The sequence below is a fragment of the Jaculus jaculus genome, chromosome 7 (genome assembly GCF_020740685.1).
Source record: "Jaculus jaculus isolate mJacJac1 chromosome 7, mJacJac1.mat.Y.cur, whole genome shotgun sequence".
In the NCBI taxonomy this organism is placed as follows: Eukaryota; Metazoa; Chordata; class Mammalia; order Rodentia; family Dipodidae; genus Jaculus; species Jaculus jaculus.
Window position 1 is genome coordinate 140,469,213 of NC_059108.1, and position 15,441 is coordinate 140,484,653.

Sequence of the window (15,441 nt, forward strand, 5' to 3'; positions counted from 1 at the left end):
AACAAGCACCTTTAACCACGGAACCATCTCTCCAACAGACCCCCCCACACGCACACACACAGAGGTAGGTTTCTTAGTTGAGGTCTACTGGATGCTCTAGGGAATGTGATGTTTCCATTGTCCCTCAAGGTAGCTTTCTAAGTCTGGGTTTTCAAATATAAGGTAAAAAGAACACTCTGATCAGAAGAGGCAGGACCACAGTCACTACTCAAAGCCAACTTTATTTCTTTTATCTGAGCTCAGTAGGCACACAAGTACCAGAGATGGTTACACATGTCTATAATCTTAACACTTAGGAGGTGGAGACAGGAGGATTATGTGTTTGAGACTAGCCTGGATGTCGTAGTCAGCTTCACGTTGCTGGGATCAACTTCCAAACCAGCACAGTTTACGGGAGGAAGGGATTGATTGAAGCTGACAGATGCAGGGAAAGCTCCATAATGGCAGAAGAAGCCGGCCCCCTTCCACAGATCCACACAGAGAGAAAAACCTCCACCAGCAGCAGTTTAAGAATTCTGCATACCTTAGGCTGGAATTCCACATATGCCTCCAGTGACACCACAGGGCTGGACCCTAGGATCCATCCACAGTGACATCTCCTCCAGTCAGGCTGGAGAACTAAATTCTAAGCTTTAAGAAACTCTTAAATCTATTGGAGGACATCATTCAAACTACCACATTCTGAGGAGGATTGTTTGTTTGAAACTATCCTGAGCTATATTAGAGACACTACATTAAAAAAAAAAACAAGAACAACAAAAGAAAGAAAGAAAGAAAGAAAGAAAGAAAGAAAGAAAGAGAAGAAAGAAAGAGAGGGCTGGGGATGTATATATATCAGTTGGAAAGCATTTTCCTAGCATGAATGAGACGCTGGGTTCAATCTCCAGTAACACATGCACATGTACACACATTTTATTTATTGGCTTATTTATTTTAGACTGGAGTCTTTCTGCATTGTCCAAACCTGGAATTGAACTAATGAGCTCAAATGATCTTTGTGCCTCAGTCTCCCCAGTAGCTGTGACTGTAGACATTCACTTACATAACTGCTTGTTTTAGCTGAAACTTTTCTTTTGGGTTTTTCAAGGTAAGGTATCACTCTAGTCCAGGCTGACCTGGAACTCACTCTGTAGTTCCAAGCTGGCCTCGAACTCACAGCAATCCTCCTACCTCTGTTGGAATTAAAGGGTTTTATTTTTTTAACTTTATTTTATTTTGAAGTATCTTATTTATTTACTTATTTGTGATAGAAAGAGGCAGAGAGAAAGAGAGAGAGAGAATGGGCATGCCAGGGTCTCTAGCCATTGCAAACTCCAGACACATTTACCATGTTGTGCATCTGGCTTATATAGGTACTAGTGAATCAAATCTGGGTCCTTAGGCTTCACAGTCAAACACCTTAACCACTAAGCCATCTCTCCAGCCCTAAAGGTTTTTTTTTTTCAAATATTTTTTGTTCATTATTTATTTATTTTATTATATTATATTATATTTATATTTTATTTTTTTATTTGAGAGTGACAGACACAGAGAGAAAGACAGAGGGAGAGAGAGAGAATGGGCGAGCCAGGGCTTCCAGCCACTGCAAATGAACTCCAGACGCATGCGCCCCCTTGTGCATCTGGCTAACGTGGGACCTGGGGAACTGAGCCTCGAACTGGGGTCCTTAGGCTTCACAGGCAAGCACTTAACTGCTAAACCGTCTCTCTAGCCCCCTAAAGGTGTTTTTTAAATAACAAAGTAGCTGTTCAGAGTCTCTTCATAGGGACTGTGACTTCCCCTCTTTTCTAGTAGAATTTACCTTGGCACTCAAACACATGGTCTAAATTTAATCAATACCTAATGGTTGTCTAATACCCTGACTAAATTTCAGCAGCTGCAGTGAAATGTGTAATCTACACGGAACACCAAACTGCTTCCATGTCAGGTCCCCAGGGACAGAAACTAAAGAAGAGGGAGCTAGGAGCCTTGCAGGGGTGGGAGCAGTGTAGGTGGTGGCAGTCTTTGTTTATTTTTATTTATTTGAGAGCAACAGACAGAGAGAGAAAGAGGCAGAGAGAGAGAGAGAGAGAGAGAGAGAGAGAGAGAGAGAATGGGCACGTCAGGGCCTCCAGCCACTGCACAGGAACGCCAGATGCATGCGCCCCCTTGTGCATCTGGCTAATGTAGGTCCTGGGGAATCGAGCCTCCAACCAGGGTCCTTTAGGCTTCACAGGCAAGAGCTTAACCGCTAAGCCATCTCTCCAGCCTGGTGACAGTCTTAAAGAACACCTGTGCCGGAGGAGAGCGCCGGAGGGTCATTGAAAAGAGAGGGACTGGTATCAAAGGCAAGAGGCAGCTGATGAAATCAGAGAGGACTCCTCCTTCCCAGCCTGGTACAGTGTCATTATGTCCCTAGCTGGGCTCAGCATGAAAACCACCCCTGTTTCTACCTAAGCCTTTGCCTCCAGCCATCAAGATGGTTCTGTTTGGTCATCCCTCTGGTGTGCCTCATACCATACCATAATCCAGGCAAGACTAGCCAAACTGAATTCTTGCTAGGGTTGAAAACAACCACCAGTACAAGCCTGCCCACTGACCTTCCTGTCTCCTTAGAAGACAGAGCATCTCAGGGTTTGTCCTCCACCAGTCACTAACGGGCCCAGGTGTGCTCCTTTGCTTCTTCCTCATGTTGAGAAAAGCGCTGCTCAAAATGCATCCCTGATACTAAAATGCAAGTTTGCAAGCAGGCCACTGAGCCTGGAGCTCACCAGCAGGGCTAGGCAAGCTAGCCCACGAGCCCCAGGGATCCTCCTGTCTCCACTGCCCCCAGGGCTGATTCTAGATGTGCACACCACAGTGGCCAGCTTTCATGTGGAGATCCAGTGAAAGTCATGCTTATATGACAAGCACTACCCACTGAGCCACATCTCCCCGGCCCTTTGTTTATTTATTTAGACAGTGTCTCACTCTGTAGCTCAGACTGATCTTGAATTTGTGGTGATCCTACTTTTACTCCCTAGGTGCTGGGATTATAGGGGTTCACTACCATGCTCTGCTAAATCCACCCTCATGAATGTTGTATCTGTTGTACACATTTTATAGAGAAGGCAATTTTCCCAGGTGGATAGGAAATAGAACCTTTACCGCTCAAACCAAGTCCATGGCTTGATGTTCAAGCAGCCTCTTGAGCTCAGATGGCTCAGTGAAACGGTGATGGTTGAATAGGGAGGTGAAGCTGTTACTGAGCATGTCACATGATAGGTAGTCCAGTGCTTTTTTTTTTCCTATTTTTTTCTTGTTTTGTTTTTGAGCCAAGGTGTCACTCTAGCCCAGGCTGGCCTGAAAGTCAGTATGTAGCCCAGGCTGGCCTTGAACTCCTGACAGTCCAACCCCAGCCACTCAAGTACTAAGAATAAAGACATAACCAACCATAGTGATCACATTTTTCTCTACTCTGTAACTGCTAATTTTCTAGCTAGGCATGAAAGGGTTCAGTTTTTTTTATTATTATTATTATTTTGGCTTTTTGAGGTAGGGTCTCACTTTAGCCCAAGATAACCTGGAATTTACACTGTAGTCTCAGGGTGGCCTTGAACTCATGGCAATCCTCCTACCTTGGCCTCCCAAGTGCTAGGATTAAATGTGTGCTCCACCAAGCTCAGCGCCCCCACCCTCTTTTTTTTATGAGAGAGGGAGAATGGATGTGCCAGGCCCTCCAGCCACTGCAAATGAATTCCAGGCGCATGCACCTCCTTGTGCATCTGGTTTTATGCGGGTCCTGGGGAATCAAGCCGGAGTCCTCAGGCTTCGGAGGCAAGCGCCTTAACCACTAAGTCATCTCTCCAATCTGAAAGGGCTTATTCTTTTGTGCCCACTGATTTGAGATCGAGTCTAAGTTCTTTGTCAGGTGTCTTTTTGGACCCCTGGAGGCAGATAGAATCTAAACTAGATGTGTGTTTAGTCTAATGCTCACCTGAGTAATTCCAACCAAAGATTTCTTCAGGGATCCAGATAATACAGATCAGAATCTATTCTCTGCTTTTACTACAGAAGTTTGGCCAAGTCATGCAGGATTTCCCCGAAGGCTTTACTACTAATAAAACAGGCAAAAATAGATGAGTTCTGTGGCTGCCTGAGGCAGTGGTGAGATGGAGCTGACTCATGCCAGGGGCCAGGAAGCTGGGGCAGGTTTGGCAGGGAGTGATTCCCTTTCAGGAAGTTACTTCTTCCTGCCTTGTGATTCTGAACCCCACTAGAAGGTACCCCCAGCATTTGGCACTGTGCCCAGTATACTCATTTATGGTACCAGGCATTTAAAAATACGCTAAAAACAGAAGTTCTGTCTTTTGGGGTGGGGGGGGGGGACTAAGAGGACTAGAATTTTCTACTACTCCAAGAGGGCTACCTAACATGGCGGCAATGCAACAGCTTCTCTGCAGGGATGAGCTGACAAGACTGTCTTCAGAACAGGCTAAATGGCTACACCCCATCCATGTTCAGTTTTGTTCAGTATCAGTTGTTGGAACCGGGATATGAAATCAAGCCACTGTAGCGATAACACCCAGAATTCAGGAGGCTAAGGTAGGAGGATCAGGAGTATGAGACCAGCCTGGGCTACAACACAGCCTCTCAAAAAAAGGAAAAAAAAGGGGGGGGGGGCTGGAGAGATGGCTTAGCAGTTAAGGTGCTTGCCTGAAAAGCCAAAGGACCCAGGTTCAATTCCCCAGGACCCACATTAGCCAGATGCACAAGAGGGCACATGCACCTGGAGTTCATTTGCACTGGCTGGAAGCCCTAGTGTGCCCACTCTCACTCTCGCTTTCTAATACATAAAAAAGTCAATTATTTAAAAAAAAAAAAAAAAGGAGAGCCGGGCGTGGTGGCGCATGCCTTTAATCCCAGCACTCAGGAGACAGAGGTAGGAGGATTGCCGTGAGTTCGAGGCCACCCTGAGACTACATCATAGTGAATTCCAGGTCAGCCTGAGCCAGAGTGAGACCCTATCTTGAAAAACCAAAAAAACAAAACAAAACAAAACAAAAAAATCCAAAGATTAAAGTTGTGAAATAAATGCAGGGCTACTTCCTGGGGCTTGGGGTTGGGTGTGGTTGAACTAAGGAAACTGCTGCCTGGTATGCCACAGGCTGTTGATCTTTATTCTTCCACACAACTGGCACCTCACTCATTTCTGCAGAGGGTGACGAGGCTATGCAGCAAAGCACTGAGGAACCCCCAAGCTCAGTGGACCTGACGGTGCTGGTCAGCTCTGTACAGAATAACCACTCTTCCCTGACCTGTGTGGTAAGGCAGCAGCTTTGTGCCAGGCTACGGTATGAAAGTCAAACCAAGCACGCTGGCACATGCCTTTAACCCCAGCACATGGAGGACTGCCATTGAATTCAACACCAGCTTGGGCTACAAGAGTGAGTTCCATGGGCTGGAGAGATGGCTTAGCGGTTAAGTGCTTGCCTGTGAAGCCTAAGAACCCCGGTTCGAGGCTCGGTTCCCCAGGTCCCATGTTAGCCAGATGCACGAGGGGGCGCACGCGTCTGGAGTTCGTTTGCAGAGGCTGGAAGCCCTGGCACGCCCATTCTCTCTCTCTCCCTCTATCTGTCTTTCTCTCTGTGTCTGTCGCTCTCAAATAAATAAATAAAAAATTAAAAAAAAAAAAGAGTGAGTTCCAGATCAACCTGGGTTAAGGGTGAGATCCTGCCTCAAAAGACAAAGAAAAATAGGGCTAAAGAGATGGCTTAGTGGTTAAGGTGCATGCCTGCGAAGCTTAAAGATCCAGGTTTGATTCTCCAGGTCCCACATAAGCCAGATCCACATTGTGGCATGTGTATCTGGAGTTTGTTTGCAGTGGCTAGAGGCCCTGGCATGCCTATTCTCACTTTCTCTGTCTTTAATAAATAAAAACAAATCTTTAAAAAGTAGACTAGTTCAGGTACCTCTGGTGGTAGAAGTAGCTTCTGTTTATGGTGTTTGTTTGTTTTTTTGGTTTTCAAGGTAGGTTCTCACTCTAGCCCAGGCTGACCTGGAATCACTACGGAGTCTCAGCGCGGTGTGTGTGCCACCATGCCCGGCTTTTTTTTTGAGACAGGTTCTCATAATCTAGGTTGTCTTACAAGTCCCTATGTAGCCAAGGCTGACCTTAAACTGATCTGCCTCCACCAGCTGAGTGATGGGATAATAAGTGCACATCACTCTCTGTGTCTTAGTAACCGACACCAGAATGAACCCAGGCCTTCAAATGGACTGCTTTGAAATTCAAAGCTGTGAAGAATTTAATACCAGCCAATCATCACAGATTCTAGAACACGTTTTTAAAATTATGTTTATTTAGCGTATGTACACATAAAAGAGAAATCACCCTCTGATCCCACCCAGCAGAAAACATGCACAAACCCAAGGTATATGTAGAGGGAAGGGGCCCCGGCCCCAAGTTAGCGATTGGGATGGTGCAATCCTGTGAGTCACCAGCCCCCTTCAGGAGAGAGGGCTGGACTGAAGGGTCGGGCAGGCTGGAGCCCTTGCTGCTGGCCCTAAAATAAGCGTGCGCCATAGCCAAAGGTCTGTTTGATGCCCTCAAAGTAGTACCGCTGCCAGCCCTGCCGTGTCCGCTCTTCCTCAGGGGCAGGGATGCCTCGACCTTCCATACACAGCTCAGTCTCTCCATTCTTGTCAACGAAGGTCAAGGTAATGGTAGCAAAGTGCCCTGTGGCAAAGGACAGACAACCGAGGTTTCAGATCCAGGGTTTCCAGGTGGGTTTAAATCAGGGGAAGGAAAGCATTTGGGGATGCTGGCATCAAACCAGCTGGCATGCTCACTCACCCTCTGGCCAGGACTTAAACCTCCACTTCATTGCAATGTGTTTCTCAGGGACCTAAAACAGTCAAGGCTTTCAGTCCATTTAGGCTTCATTGCACCCATCCTAAAGAGTGAGCCACCTGCCCTCAGGACTAACCCTTCCTACCATCTGTACAAATATCTTACTTGCAAAACATTTCAAATTAAAGTATTCATTAGAAAAAGAAAATAGTCTTATTAACTGGAGTTGTAAGTTTACTTACTAAAACTGAGAAAAGGTGAGCAGAGGCTACAGCCTGGCGTGGGAACAGCGAGTACTCACCAAATCAGTGAACTCCCCAGAGACATTGCCGTCCACCATGTGAAACTTCCCACCTCGGTCCGCATCCAGCACCGCAGGAGCATGGGTAAAGGCCTGAACCAGCTACCGAAAAACAGCGGGGAGAGGCTTCATGGCTCTCAACAGGACCCAGCGGCAGATGCCAGTTGAAACCTGTAGAGCTCACCTCTCTTCTCTGCCCAGTGAGCAAGTTCTCCCCTTCTCTCCCCTCTCCCTTGCTGGGGATTGAACCCAGAGCTTTGCAAATGCTAGGCAAGTTCTGTACCATTGAGCTACACCTCCAGCCCTCATTTACTTTTCTAACAAGAACTCAGTGGCGCCCATGTCCATGACCCAAAATTACTACAATCAGAAAAAAAGAGGAAAGGAAAATCCCCTTTGCCAAGTGGCTGTTGCTTCTCCGCCTCAGCCAGCACCAGGAGGCCTCACGGTTCCGGTCAGCAGCACCGCCTCTGCATGCTGAGCGGCCCTGGAACGGCGGATGGCGTGAGCCTGGAGGCCAAGCTCACACTTACCTCTTGAGTGGTAAACACTCTATAGAGCTCCTCTGGTGATGTCAGGAAGGTTTCTCTAAGGGTGATCTTACAAGTGGGGATTTTGACACCAACAGGTTTGGCCTGGGTTTTTGAAGGCGCAGCCTTGGCCTGTGAAGGTGGTGGTGAAAAGGGTCACTTTAGAATAGGGGAAACCTCAAATCAATATAGCTGCAGAGACAGACTTGGGGAATCTCACAAAACACTACATCTCCAAAGCTAAGTACTCAAAGGAGTGGAAGGGAATTTGTGGGTGATGTTTCAGTCATGTGAGAAGTCTCTCAGAAACACCTTCACTTCCCACTTGAAAGCTTCCACTCACACAGGAAAAACCACATGTGCTCATTAAAACACCCACCAGCCAAAGGACAAGTCACTTGTCAGGTGTTTCTTTTTTCTTTCTTTCTTTTTTTCGTTTTTCGAGGTAGGGTCTCATTCTAGCCCAGGCTAACCTGGAATTCACTAGGTAGACTCAGGCTGGCCTCACACTCACAGCGATCCTCCTATCTCTGCCTCCCGAGTGCTGGGATTAAAGCTGTGTACCATGTCGGCCGGCTTCTTTTTTAAAATTAAATTCTCTCTTAAAAAAAACATACTTTATATATCTATATACATACACAAACACTTGAGTGAGGAGGGGCAGGCAGATAGAATGGGCATGCCAGGGCCTCTAGACACTACAAACACACATGCCACCTTGTGCATCTGGCTTCTGTGGGTACTGGGGAAATCAAACCTGGATCCTTAAGCTTCACAGGCAGGCGCCTAACTACTAAGCCATCCCTCCAGCCCTAATGAGGTATTTCTAAAGGATGCTCAAATAGAATTGCTACGCTGAAAAAGCTGGATGCAGGGGCAGGGGATACAGCTCAGTTGTAAAGGGTTTCAAGAGCATATGCAAGAATCTGGGTTCCACCCCCCCCATCATTAAAAAGAAAAGAAAGTTGCAATTTTTTCCACTTCCAAAATTCTCTTTCTTTTGACAAAAGGTCTGAGCCTGAACCACATAAGTGCTGTATCTCTAGGTAAAATATCTGCTCACCCCATAAATGGGATGAGATGGGTCAATGTCCTGATGGGTAAACTTAGTAATCTAACTCTTGAAATCTTTAATATCAAAACATGAAATGTCAACATATCACTTAGAAAGGATACAGAAGACTAGTGAAAGTGAAGGCCATCTTGGGCTCAGAGCCTCCTAACTGGGACGTTTCCCCTCCCCAAGTGGTCCACAATCAGTGAATAAAAAGCACACAGAGCAGGCAGCTCTGGCTGTGGAGTTAGGGACCCAGAGAATGGCCTCCCCCATCACCTCAGAATCCTGCTTACCTTGCGCTCCTCAGTTTTTGGTGCTGGGTGCCCCACTGAATCCACAGATTCTCCATTCACTGTGGGTAAGATCATGCCTTGGGTGAATTCTGAAAAGATAAAATCACGGTTCATTTTTTTCAGTAACTGACCTTGGAAGCTTGATAAACAGCCAACATGACCCAGAATGAAGAAATGGACAAAAAAAGGAAATACATTTTCTACCTCTACCTTTGGTTTATTATGCCAGACCAGTGTTTGAGTATGTGCTGCAGAATACAGGACGCTCACTGGGACTCTCTCAGAAAGCTTAGTCCTGACAGAATTGGAAGCATTACAATTCGTTGAAAGCATGTGAAGTCTAAGGTAGCCAGTTAGTGGAGGAGCATGTCAGTGACTTCACAAATGGGCGGGAAGTCCACCCAGCACTGACTATAGGACCGCCACAGCAAGCTCCGGCACTGAAGCACTGGATCCCACTGACAACCATCGCCTTCCACGCTGGCTCCTTTTGATTGTCAGTGCGTGTTCCAACACCAAGAGCAGAACGAACTGACAGAAAAGTGTGCTTCCAGGAGATCTGAAGAACTTCTGCTCTGATCATGTAACAGTCCAGGATTATTCTCAAATAACCTTTAGATCAGTGCTGTTCGATGGAAATATATGGGCCTCTAATGTAATGACCTAATTTCACTACCTAATGTAACTATCACTTCAACATGCTATCAACCTTAAAAGATTACAAAATACATACACACATACAAATACATACAGTACCAAGTCTTCAAAATCTAGTGTGGATTTACTCTCATAGCACATCTCACTTGAGTTAGCCACCTTTTGAGAGCCTAACAGCCAACATGATTAGACAATGCAGCTCAAGATCTTTCCCTTATGGCATAGACACTGACTTCTCCCCCGCCCAAACCTTCAGCATTCTCCCGAGAAAGGCAGGGCAGCCGCTTAGTGCCTGACAGGTGGAGGACAGCCTCCCCAAGCACATGGTTCTCAGAGGATACCTGTTTTAAGGGTGCTGATGTAAATTCCCACGGCTTCTCTTAGAAGTTTCACTCCTTCTTCCTTCATTAAGGCCACGAGATCTGTGTCAGGCTCATCTTTGGCAAGGCTCACACTAATCTGGGTGGAAAAGCATAAAGCAGTGATGAACGGGCGGAGGGACACCATCATGGCACGTGGGTACGGAGCATCAGGTAACTGCTGGCATTGCTTGAGGGTGTGTGCAGAGCAGAGCTGGCGTGCCCACCGTCCCACAGTGCTCCTTTTCAGCCCTCTCTGCCAAAGCCAAGGTGGCTAATATAAAAACATATTCCCCTGGCTAAAGCAAAGAAATTAGATGAGTACAAGTGCCTCTGGAAGCTTCCAACAGTACCATATAGCTAAAAACTCATTTGCACACTGGGATTCTGAGTGCCTAGACCAAGCCTGGGCTCTCAACCTTGACTCACAGGTCATTTTTCTCAGCTGAGGACTTAGGAAGCACAAACCTCCACTTCATCCACGCTGTTTTCATCAGACAAGTTGGGGATCTCCACGTGTCCCTTGTACTGTACTCCTGACTTAGAGGTACCTGTCAAAAGCAATGCAATGTCATTAGCCTCTACCTTTGCAGGGAAGGTCTCTGCTTTACGGGCCAGCCAGGACACTACCTTTCACGTCTTTTGACCTTGTCTCAGAATGTCACATGCTAGATGCACCCAACTGCCTCCACCCCATGTTTTCTCTAACCCCATTACTGGGGTTCAACTGGGCTATTACAGCATGGGACTGAGAGCTACACAAGCTGGGAATTAGCATGAATTCCACCACCAGGGTCCAGGTCAGTAGCCACTGGTCAGTTTTGCTGGAACACTTTACACCAGGTAAAATGAACTGCACTAAGCAAGGGGGCCATAGCCACTGTCTCTTTCAGAGCTCTACCATGAAAAAATTTATGTTTAAGTAAACACTTCCCATGTCAACTATCTGCCAATTGTGCTAAGCACCAAAACACACACACCTGGTGATGGTCCCTCTGCTTTCGAAGTCCTCCTGCCACCACCTCACAAGAGCCTTCTGATGCCTACCATCACACAATACTTATGTATTTATCCCCCTTCAACATGTATGAACTGTGTTATAGGGGCTGGAGCAATGGCTCAGTGGTAAAGGTGCTTGCCTACCAGGCCTAACGACCCAGGTTTGATTCTCCAATACCCATATAACACCAGATGCATAATGTGGTGCATGTATCTGAAGTTCCTTTGCAGGGGCTAGAAGCACTGGTGTACCCATTCTCTCCCAGTTTCTCTTCTCTGTCTCCCTCTGTTTTCAATAAAAATATATTTAAAACTGTGCTATGACCTTTCACTTTATGTATTTTAAAAATGTGTCACTAAGTTTATTTTTTTATTTTTATTTATTTATTTGAGAGCAACAGACAGAGGGGGGGACACGTGCAAGCACCAGGGCCTCCAGCTACTGCAGACAAACTCCAGATGCGTGCGCCCCCTTGTGCATCTGGCTTACATGGGGCCTGGGGAATCGAGCCTTGAACTGGGGTCCTTAGGCTTCATAGGCAAGCACTTAACGGCTAAGCCATCTCTCCAGCCCCGAGTAACTTTTTAAACTTTTTCTTCTCTCACCCTCTCTCTTGAGCCCAGCTTGGCCTGGAACTCATAGCCACTCTCCTGCCTCAGTCTCCCAAGTGGTGGGGTTATAAGCACCCACCACCACCACCACAAGCACTGGGAGTTATAGTTCTAATACTATCTTTCCTACAAACTGTGCATTTTATTGAAGTTCCCCCCACCCCCTTGCCCGAGTTAGGGTCTTGTCTAGTCCAGGCTGACCTGGAATTCACTATGTAGCCTCAGGTTGGCCTCGAACTCATGGTGATCCTACTACCTCTGCCTCCCAAGTGCTGGGATTAAAGGCATGTGCCACCACGCCCGACTTGAGTGGTTTTTGAATGGTGTATCAATTTTTAAAAATATTTTATTTTTATTTATTTATTTGATAGAGAAAGAGAGGGGAGGGAGGGAGAGAGGAAGAATGGGTGTGCCACAGCCTCCAGCCACTGCTGACAAATCCAGACACATGCACTCCCTTATGCATCTGGCTAATGTGGGTCCTGGGGAATTGAACCTGGGTCCTTTGGCTTTGGAGGCAAATGCCCTAACCTCTAAGGCATCCCTCCAGCCTGGTATAGCAATTTTTTAAAGGGTTTAAAAAATTTTTTTTTATTAATTTATTTGAGAGTGACAGACAGAGAGAAACAGGCAGAGAGAGAGGCAGAGGGAGAGAGAGAATATGAATATGGGCATGCCAGGACCCCCAGCCACTACAAATGAACTCCAGATGAGTGTGCCCCCTTGTGCATCTGGCTAATGTGGGTCCTGGGGAATCCAGCCTCTAACTGGAGTCCTTAGGCTTCACAGGCAAGTGCTTAATTGCTAAGCCATCTCTCCAGCCCGCACTTTTTAGGAACCCATGTTAACTATACCAAATGACAAATCAACATTCACTTTCACCTCTCTAGGCCTCAGATTCTCAATGTGTAAAGAGGGACTGGACAAGGTTCCCACCAGACGGCAACCATTTAGGGGCATATTTCCTATTAAACACAGGGTCCCACTCTAGCCCGGTCTGGCCTCATTTTCATGGCAGTCCTCCTACCTCAGACTCCTGAGTGGTGAGATTACAAGAGTGAGCTACCATGCCTGGGTCAGATATTTAAAAAACAAAAATCATGGCACACATGGGTGGCACACACCTTTAATCCCAGTACTCGGGAGGCTGAGGTAGGAGGATCACTGAGTTTGTGGGCAGCCTGAGACTAAAGAGTGAATTCCAGGTCAGCCTGGGCTAGAGACCCTACATCGAAAAACCAAAATCATGGACAGATTCATCTATTTTCACCCTCTTTATTACTTGAGACATGTTTATTTTAGCATAAACTTATACACGCTTTTACCCCAGCTAGACACAGCAGCTATGTCCCCCTCCTTCAGTTTTATGCTGTGTTCAACTCGGTTCCTGAATTGTCAGAACCACCAAAGTGGGGCACATGCATGGTCATCACAGAGGGGATGTTAAATCGACAGATAACCCAAATTATAGTCACACACCAGTTGCACGAGCACATGGGTCAGACCGAATGTGCCCATTCTGTTTGCAAATTTATTTACAAAGGGGGGGGGGGAGAGAGGGAGAGATAAAGAAGGAATGAAAGAATATAGCTTCTGGGAATGTACCAGGGGCTTCTTGCCACTGCAAACTCCAGATGCATTAGCCACTTTGTGCATCTGACTTTACGTGGGTACTAGGGAATTGAACCCAGGCAGCAGGCACTTCAAGAGACTTTAACCACAAAGCTCTATTCCCAGCCCTTTAATATATTCTTTAAAAAAATGTCAAACATAGCTAGCCTGAGGAAATAACACTTTATGAATCCTGACAAAGACAGGACCCAAAGGCACAGTGCCCTGACACTTAACTGGTGCGGACTCACGAGAGCCCGAGAAAGAAACTACATTAGGTGGCCCACAGTGGCGGCGAAACTTCAGCACCCAATACTGTGCTCCTCCAAAGCAGCACTGTGTCCTGCCTTCCAGAGTTTGGAACTCCCCAGCTCCTTAACAGAGTAACGGAAATGCAGATAATCTGATGGCCCAGCTTACCTGTCCAGTTTAGTTTGATATTCCATTCATAGAAGAAAATAAGTTTGCCTTTTCGGTTGTTAATGGATGCCTCTCCATCCAGCTTGTTCACTTCTGTCACCTCACACTTGCCCTCCTCATTCTGCACCCGAACTGCCAAGAACAGTGTTTTCAGCTTCTCTGTGGACCAATTTGAAGCATCCCTCTCTGTCCTGCAAGAGAGAAAACAAGAGCCCTGGAGCAACAGTCAAGTGTAAGACACACTGCTCCATGCAGAACGAGGGGTTAAGTGAGGCCCAACAAACAAACATCATCACTTCTACCACGGTATTACACACACATCTCACTTCTGCGAAGCCAAGAGGTCGCGTGTTGTCAACAAAGACAAGTGCTGTGCAAACTAAATAGAAACTTAGGTCTCAGTACAATGAGCTGAGGCTTGAATATGCCGCCCCCACTCGGCCAAGAGGAAAACTGCACGCGTAGACCGGCTGAGGTCAGGGGCAGAGCACAGCATTTAGCTATCAGGCTCAGGGAGGAGTAATAAACCAATAATGCTAGCCCCATTAGCAATGCCCTGACCTGTCAGATGCAAACTGTGCCAGAAACCCCCTACACATTCTATACCCTCTAGAAGGTCATAAAAACAGTTAAGTCTAAGACTTTAAATTAGGTCAAGTACAAGAGTCAGGGTGAGACACAAAGAAGAATCACTACTCTTTCCTTCTTTTTAACTATTAAACAACGGCAAAGGGAGGGGGTACAACAGAGCAACAAACACGCGCGAGGCAACAGAATTAAAGAAAAGTAAACATTACTTCTAGAAGACTGCATTAAGGGAACTCTTTGAAGAGCAAGCAGGCTATAAAATCATGCCTTCCCGGCAACCTGGAGTTATACTGGAACTTAACAGTTCCGGGTAAGAGGTTTGCAGCGACTTCAGCGTATCCCTGGAGCTCTAAGCGTCTAGGAGGAAACGTTCCAAACCTCCCGCTGGCCTCAGACAGCAGGCTTCCCCCCATCCCCCCGCGACCCCACGACTTTTAATTTCATTGTAACCCGCAAATGAGCAATTACAGCGCCAGGGCCTCGAGAATGCCCCAGCAATCAAAAACCGACGGGCGTCTGGGTCTCACGGGCTGCTCCGGCCACGTGTAGGAAGTTCTCTCCGAGCTCGGGCTGCACGCAGCAAACCAGGGGGCTCTCCCCTCTGAAAGTCCATCTCCGGGACGCAGCCTCTGCACGTCGAACCCCTCGCCCCGAACACTACTGCGACCGTGGTGGTCCAGGGTGGAGACGACCCCCATCCCCCAACCTCAAGAGTCCGGGCTGCCTTGGGCACCGAGCTTGGTCCACGCCAGGGTCCCGGGCACCCCTAAACCCCAGTGCAGTCGCAGCGCTGCCGCGGCCTGCCTCGCTGGCTCTCACCAGTGCCAGTTGTTGACGTTGGTGGCGTCCGCCCGCTCCTCCACGATCCAGCGTGGGTCCCCTTCACCCCACTTGGCCATCGGCTCTCCGATTGCGCCGCCACCCGCTCCCAAGAAGCCGCAGCCAACAGCCACAGCCTCAGGACCGCTCGGTCCCAGCCGCCCGGCAGCGCCTGGAAACTACTAGAAGCGGCCGCAGCACCTCCTGGCTTGCTTTTCCCTCCACCCCACCCCCTCCCCGCCTTAATTTCCGGCTCCTCCTCACTGCTGCCGGGTACTTCCGTTTCAATTCGCCGAACACTAGGTTCCGCCGGGTTTTCTTTTTCTTTTTTTTGGCGCGGGGGAGTTTCCTTCGAGCTCCCTCAGGTTACATCCCAGCCCCGCA

The 15,441-nt window shown here is 47.5% G+C and overlaps 1 protein-coding gene across 1 annotated transcript; it reads right to left on the reverse strand.

Annotated features, from left to right (window-relative positions):
* Positions 1-6,298: 6,298 nt before the first annotated feature.
* On the reverse strand, positions 6,299-15,291 carry Ahsa1 (activator of HSP90 ATPase activity 1). The gene is made up of 9 exons (XM_004649380.3): positions 15,058-15,291; positions 13,651-13,841; positions 10,477-10,559; positions 9,991-10,108; positions 8,993-9,081; positions 7,646-7,774; positions 7,113-7,214; positions 6,815-6,866; positions 6,299-6,697 (listed from the first exon to the last, which is right to left on the reverse strand). The coding sequence occupies exons 1-9, from the start codon at positions 15,135-15,137 to the stop codon at positions 6,525-6,527; spliced, it is 1,017 nt and encodes a 338-aa protein (XP_004649437.1). The 5' UTR covers positions 15,138-15,291; the 3' UTR covers positions 6,299-6,524.
* Positions 15,292-15,441: the final 150 nt, after the last annotated feature.

What these genes read in the sequence shown, in the direction of transcription:
- Ahsa1 (XM_004649380.3), bottom strand. Translation starts at nt 15,137, where the DNA reads ATGGCCAAGTGGGGTGAAGGGGACCCACGCTGGATCGTGGAGGAGCGG. An exon ending in TATCAAACTAAACTGGACAG is followed by an intron (nt 10,560 to 13,650) that starts GTAAGCTGGGCC and finishes TGCTTTTGACAG; the next exon opens with GTACCTCTAAGTCAGGAGTA. An exon ending in CAAAAACTGAGGAGCGCAAG is followed by an intron (nt 7,775 to 8,992) that starts GTAAGCAGGATT and finishes CCACCTTCACAG; the next exon opens with GCCAAGGCTGCGCCTTCAAA.